The sequence below is a fragment of the Vipera ursinii genome (genome assembly GCF_947247035.1).
Source record: "Vipera ursinii genome assembly, chromosome: 1".
NCBI classification, from domain to species: Eukaryota; Metazoa; Chordata; class Lepidosauria; order Squamata; family Viperidae; genus Vipera; species Vipera ursinii.
Genome location: NC_139512.1, coordinates 243,018,908 through 243,026,374, shown reverse-complemented (window position 1 = coordinate 243,026,374; position 7,467 = coordinate 243,018,908). Strand labels below are relative to the sequence as shown.

The 7,467-nt window shown below is 40.3% G+C and overlaps 1 protein-coding gene across 1 annotated transcript; it reads right to left on the bottom strand.

Annotated features, from left to right (window-relative positions):
* Positions 1 to 486: 486 nt before the first annotated feature.
* GJA10 (gap junction protein alpha 10) lies at positions 487 to 2,079 on the bottom strand (the record flags this gene model as incomplete). The annotated part of the gene is made up of 1 exon (XM_083373387.1): positions 487 to 2,079. One exon carries the CDS (start codon positions 2,077 to 2,079, stop codon positions 487 to 489), a length of 1,593 nt encoding a protein of 530 aa, XP_083229513.1.
* Between the last annotated feature and the right edge of the window lie 5,388 nt (positions 2,080 to 7,467).

The window sequence follows — 7,467 nt, the reverse complement described above, 5'->3', positions numbered from 1 at the left end:
AATGAGTTATTCTTGACTTATTTCTCTCCCCCACCCATTTTTTTAAAAAATAAGACTCAGCTGATTTTATTTAGTATTATATAAATAATGCGCTTCTACCGAAACAAGTACATTTTCAAACACTTCCCTTGATTTGAAGGAACCGCACTACCATTCCACCTTCCATATTTGAATGTTTTACAGACAAACCCCTAAACGCAAGGCCTAGGCCAGGGGTAGGCAACCTCGGCTCTTTTATGACTCGTGGACTTCAACTCCCAGAATTCCTGAGCCAGCAGGAATTCGTTCAGCAAACCAGGTCCTCCTCCACCCCGTGCTCTGCATAAAGCAGGGGTCTTCAACCTTGGCCCTTTTATGACTTGTGGACTTCAACTCCCAGAATTCCTCAGCCAGGCATGCAGGCTCAGGAATTCTGGGAGTTAAAGTCCATGAGTCATAAAAGAGCCAAGGTTGCCCTAGGCTAAAAGGGTACTAAAGAGCAATAACTCAACTCACACTAGAGCAGAATATAGCAGTAAAGCAGAAAGGTTGCTTGGGTTTACTTGCCATTGACATTCTGCGTCCCCTTGTGGAGGAAAATGAGGGCGTGATAGGAGGGCTGCTGTTCTCTTGCCATTTAGCTTCCAAGACTGAACCATTCTGTGAATCTGAGGTCACTGAGTTGATATCCAGCTGGCTCTTGGACAGCATTCTGGGTAAAAGGCTGGCGTTGTGGTTCTGGTAAGGCATGGTGTTTGGAGAGCTGCCATTATCGTCTCCTAAGTCCTTGCTGACAACTTCCCAGCTTTGTTTCCGAAATGTTGCTTGAGGGCTCTCCCTGGGGTTGGATACTATGGAAATTTTAGAAGCATGTGGAAGGCTCTTGGATTCATCTGAGGCATTGGATTCATGCTTTCTGTAGAGGTCAACAGCCTGCCCTGCTTCCATTGGAATGTTGTCAGTGCTGTAGGGCGCAATCAGACGCTCATCGTAAAGGCATTGACTCGTAAAGTTTGCATAATGCCTGGGGAACAGCCTGTGTTGATGTTGTCCATTCCCGTTGGGATATCCGAGATGCCCATAAGAAGGATGTGGTCGGTCTTGATACTGATTGGGCCAGCTCCTGCAGTTTCTGCGCCACTGTTGCTCCCCATTGCCCGGGTGCAGGTTTTGTTCAGTAAATATATATCCTTCTTCAAGATTCAAGGGGACAGGCAGTCTCCCTTGCTCCTCTGACCTAAATTTGTAACTATCCTGGTGGGATGAATCACTCATGTTGCAAATCTGCTGGATCGTTGAATTTTTCTTGGGGAAATTAAAGATAACATCCTCCTCTGCAGTCATTAGCTTCTTCTTGGACTTCCTGCAAAGGGTGTTTCTAATCTTCTTGATCCCCAAATAAACAATCTCCAAGATATTCAGAAAGAGCGAAACGGCTGCAATGCTATGCATGAAGACCATGAAGATTGTTTTTTCTGTTGGTCTGGACACAAAGCAATCCACAGTGTTAGGGCAGGGTGGAAGGGTGCACTTATACAGTGGATGCATTTGAAACCCATACAAAAGGTACTGGCCCACCATGAACCCCACTTCTAAGACGGATCGGGTCAAGATATGAAGGATGTAGGTCCATAGCAAAGCCCCTTGCAAGGGAGGCTTGCTTGCTTTCTTTTGTTCTTCCAGCTTCTTCAGCTGCCTCTCTATTCTCCGATGATCTTCTATAAGAGGCTCTATCTCTTTGAGTTGCTCTTTGAGCCGAGCTTTCTTCCACTGCCTCTCTTTCTCAAGGGCTTGCAGTCTGTAAATGGCGTGGCCCATGTAAACAAGCGAAGGAGACGAGACAAAGATGACCTGGAGCACCCAGTAGCGGATCAGGGAAATGGGGAAAGCTTTATCGTAGCAGATGTTGTTGCAACCCGGCTGCTCGGTGTTGCACACAAACTCCTCTTGCTCATCATCCCAGACTTCTTCAGCAGCCACACCCAGAACCAACATGCGGAAGATGAAAAGGATGGTGAGCCAGATTTTGCCCACTATGGTGGAATGGAGATGAACTTCCTCTAAGATGCTGCCCAGCAAATTCCAGTCCCCCATAGTCATGAGATCATCCCTTTAAAATAAAACACAAGTGCATCGCTCAGAGAGCCATTTACGTATTTGGGTAAGTACCGGCATTTTTAAATGGTATTATTTAAGTGGCCTGCAGTTCTATTTAATTCGCTTGACATGCATTAAAGTAAAAGAATGAGTAAAGCATCTGCCCCATTGTTACAAAAAGGAGGCATCATCTAAAGCAGTGTAGGGGACATAGGGAATGGCCTTAAAGATGAGGAGGAGGAGCTGCTATCAAGCAGATGGTCAGATAAGAGGAGTTTGAGCCTGGGCCAAGAAAATAACTTGAGAAAACATCCTTGGCAAGTTTTTCCTTAGTTCAGTGAATGTTGGTCCAACAACTTCTGGATGACCAAACTGAGAAGAAAAAAAAAAGATTGCCAGGATGGCCAATGACTACTGTATATAACTGTATTTCGGAACATGTCCTACTCATAACTTCATGGAATTCTATGAAAACCAGAGGCTTTGGTGAACAACCTGGCAAAAATATTTATGATGGAAAAATTAGACAGGACCCTGTTTCTAAATTTGTAACAAAAGCAAACATCCTGTCAAATTAATAAATAGTTTTGAAATGTAACCTGTTTGATCACAATTACCAAGGAACACTTCTGTGAATCCATCCATCCATCTAGAAATTAAGAGTCCTATTAAAACCACAGCTTTGCATTCTTTTCCATTCTTTTTCTAGAGAGCTCACAAAGAGAGCATAAAGAAATTAATAATTTAATATCTGCACATAGCCCCATTTCTGAAAATTATCCCCTCTCCATTGCATTGTGTTCTATCAGCTATCATTTCATTTAAGTACTTTCGGATCACCTTGAGGCAGTTAAATCTACAAACTGACAACATGATGCATAAAGTGGATCCCCTTGTGATGGAAAGACATTTATTTTTATATGCATATGTGTACAACCACACAGTCACAGACAAAAACACACACATACACAAGTTTTCTTACCTTTTCCTTGATTTCTGTCCAAGGCTGCAATTACCAGCATAACCAATAAAGTAAGGATGACCTCAAATAAGAATTGATTTCTTCTGGTCACATGGACATTAGTAGAGTTTTCTTGGCAACACTACAGAAGTGATGTGCCATTGCTTTCTTCCAGAATATTTTCCAACTTCCCAGATGGAAAATCATAAAGGGGAACAGAGAGATTTCCTTTTTGGAAAAAGAATGCCTTCAGGAGTAATGTTTTAAAATTATTAAAATTTACCCTAATCTCTGTGTAATGACTGTTTAGCTATATTGTTTCTTTTAGAACCTATTTTATTCAAAGTGCCTTTATAGATTAGAATAATGGAGAGATTGGAAATATTATTATACCTAATATAAATATTATTATACTATGAGCAGAATGCAGGACTCATGCTAAAAACTGGATTTGAATGTTTTCCTCTTTGCACATTGAAAATAACTTCAGATATTATTCTACTGCTTACCATGCTCATGATCTCTTGGAATAAATACATCAAACTCGTCCCTTGAAATTACCACATGGTCTTCAGCGCTGTTCATTGCTTCGTTTTCCTCTGAACAACTTAAATCTATTTTTACACCTGACACGACTGTAAATCATAATTTGATGGCTGCTGGGATCAGTAAATCCAAAGACTTGATAGGACAGAGCCACTAGTTGGAATGATCATGCAATCGAGACTGACCAAGTTATCTCCTCAGCCTTCCTTCATTAGGATGCAAACACGTTCAGTCTTCTTGCTGAACTGCTAAGTACGGTAAATCAATTCACTTTGTAAAGTGAAATGAACAGTCTCTTTTCACAGCTCTGGATGTTTTCTTTACATTCTGTTCGTTTTCCTGGTAATCAATGCTCAGGGATCAATCGGTCATGTCCGATTTCATAGTCTATTACACATCAGCATAGAAAAATAGATGAAACAGCAGCTCAAACTAGAAAAAGTTTTGAAAGGAGAAATCCAATTTACCGTATATATTTTTTTCATTGGCCTTGGTTACTCAAGCCCCTTACCTACTTCAAGGGTTGAACACAAGCAATATCAATTATATTCCCTTTTTGGGGCTGCTTGGAAATTAAAAGAAAAGAAGAGCAGCTTCAAAGCCAACTGTGTTAATTGTTTAGCTGCTGACTAAGAAGCAGATAGGAAGCATATTAAAATCTTCCGTTTAGGGAATTGTTTGTGTAACTATAGCCTGAGGTGCTTTTCAGTGTTGGCTTGTGATGGTTGTAGAATCCCATTAACCCTTCATTTACTTAAACCAGTCTGCAAGAATGAGAATATTTTGAGGACCTGTTATAAAATAGGGATTAAGAAATCACACAGAAAAGGGATAATTGAGCTATAATTATGTAAAAGCTTGCTTCTGAGAAGGTCCCTGCTGACTTCCATGCAATTATTACATATACTGTAAGTAGGCTGAAGACTAAAACTGATCTTCATAAAATCACCTTGCCCGTGAGAGGGGGTTGTGGGGAGGGGAGAAATTATTTATTTTCTAATTTTGAGGCCATCCAACTCCTTAACCACACTGGGCACGTTACAAACTAGTAAATTAAAATAGAGATCATAACCAACCAGAGAGTCAATACAACCAATTATAAAACCAAACTTTACTAACATGAACAACGCAATTACCCTATCCCAAGGAAAGGCTTTATTAGAATGGAAAGTAAAACCTGTCTGATGCTTGGAATATTAATCTGTCCATTGTTACCTAAAGAGTTTATATAGACGGAAATGGTTTGTCAGATGGACAACCCTCAGGAATCTGAAATGTACGGCAGCGACAATACAGAAGGAAAAAAAGTACAGAAAGTTAGGACCATCTTTCAGTGTGGAACTCTCTGTGCTTACACTAAGTAGAAACAGGGCTAAAGAAATACACCGCCCCTAGCGGTTAGCTACTACCAGCTGTAGTACCTGCTTTTCTCTTCAGTTCATCAGAAGTTGCCTTGGAGTTATCATAGATTGCTATGCCTTGCTACCAATTAAAGGTATGGTTTGCTTTCCTTCAAAATCCGTAACTTGGAACGTCTACCATTGCTAGGAAAGCTCAAATGTGTACAAGATGGTCATCCATTTTACAGTAACACTATCTTCCAAACCACAAGAACAAGGGGATGTTTTTGGTACATCCTGGGGGCACTGGGTAATTTGCATTAAATTCTTTGTAGGTTGGGGATCCAGTTTGGGATTGCTGCTACCAAGCACTGGTGGGGTTTTTGTGGAGCTAATGACATTATACAGGACTGGGGAAAATGGTAATTGGGTCAAACAGTTTAAGAACCACTGAGCTAGAAAGAAAGCCATTGTTATAATTAAAACCTAAATTAATCCAATCAAATTGTTGCTAAATTCTACTTCTGCTTCAGTTTCACATTGAAGTCTCCTTTTTTATGGAAGATTAAACTAAAATCATTGATGTGAGGAAAAAAAAGGAATTGGCTAAACAAGCAATAATTATGAGGTTCATATGCATGTCACATTAAACATATGACTGTTTAATAGGTAATACACCACAGCCTAATATCAACCCTTCCTATAGTTGACATATGAGCAGTTAGGCTTCCTGCGACTTATTAGAACAAATCAGTCATGTTGGAAAACCACCTACATCTTTCTCTGGTAGGCACTGATATGACAGAATAAATTATTGGTCTATAAGGACTTTTAGTATACTCTGCACAGGTAGAGTTGGATGGATGGATAGATGGATACTAATAATGTATTGTGAAGATCCTAGAAAAGATAATTAAAAAAACCAGATCTGCGAACAACTATAAGCAAACAAAGTCATAACTAGTAGCCAGGATGGGTTTGTTAAAAACAGATCATGCCAAACCAATCTCATCTTGCCTCTATTCTTGCCCTGTACACCGCCCTGAGTCCCTCAGGAGAAGGGCGGTATAGAAATATTAATAAATTAAAATTAAATTAATTAAATCTCATTCTTTGATAAAGTGACTAAACTAGTAGACCAGTGAAACGTAGTGGACGTAGTATACTTAGATTTCAGTAAGGCATTTGACAAGGTAGACCAAAACCAACTCCTTGGTAAGCTAGGAAAAGGTGGAATAGACATCACCACCAGATGGATCTGTAGCTGGCTACCAAACTGTACTCAATGAGTAGTCCTCAATGGCACTACATCCACATGGAGAGAAGTAAGCAGTGGGGTACCACAAGGTTTCGTCTTAGGCCCAGTACTCTTCAATATCTTCATCAATGACTTAGAAGAGGGAATTGAAGGCAAACTAATCAAATTTGCAGATGACACCAAACTAGCAGGAGTAGCCAACACCCCAGAAGACAAACTCAGGATCTAAAAAGATCTTGACAAACCTGAACAATGGGTCCTATCCAACAAAATGAGTTTCAACGTGGAGAAAAGCAAAGTCTTACATTTAGGCAGGAAAAACCAAAGGTACAAATACAGACTAGGTGAGACCTGGCTTAAAAACAGCAACTGCGAGATGGACCTTGGAGTCCTAGTAGACGATCACATGACCATGAGCCAGCAGTGTGCAGCAGCAACCAAAAAAGCTAATACAATCCTGGGTTGTATAAACAAGAGGCATAGAATCAAGATCACATTAAGTATTAGTACCACTTTACAAAACCCTAGTAAGACCACACCTGGAATACTGCAGCCAATTTTGGTCACCATATCACAAAAAAGATGTTGAATTTGGAAAAAATTCAGAGAACTACTAAGATGATCAAAGGCCTGGAGACTAAAACATATGAAGAACGGCTACTGGTCTTGGATTTGGCTAGTCTAAATAAAGGAATAGGGGAGACATGATAGCAAGTGTTCCAGTATCTGAGGGGCTGCCACAAGGCAGAGGGGGTCAGGTTGTTCACCAAAGCATTAGAGGGAAGGACGAGAAACAAGGATTGGAAACTGATCAAAAAGAGAAGCAGCCTGGAATTAAGGAGAAACTTCCCGACAGTGAAGACAACCAGTGGAACAGCTTACCCACAGAAATCGTGGGCGCTCCATCACTGGGGATTTTTAAGAAGAGACTAGACGTTTACCTCTCTGAGACGGTATAGGTTCTCCTGCTTGAGCAGGGGGCTGGACTAGAAGACCTCCAAGGTCCCTTCCAGTTCTATTCTATTCTATTCTATTCTATTCTATTCTATTCTATTCTATTCTATTCTATTAATTCTAATTCTATTCTAAATAAAATTTGGGGATCAAACTAAAAAGCCTTAACCCAACTACATCTTTCAATGGAACTAAAGCACTAAGCTATACAGGAATTTGACACAAAGAACATCATTTAAAGGAGAAAATACTAGGGCAAGCAAATAACATACAACTTCAAAGGTATTCATCCCCTCTTTACATGCCCTTGTCCAAAGGGAATTAGAGTCCTA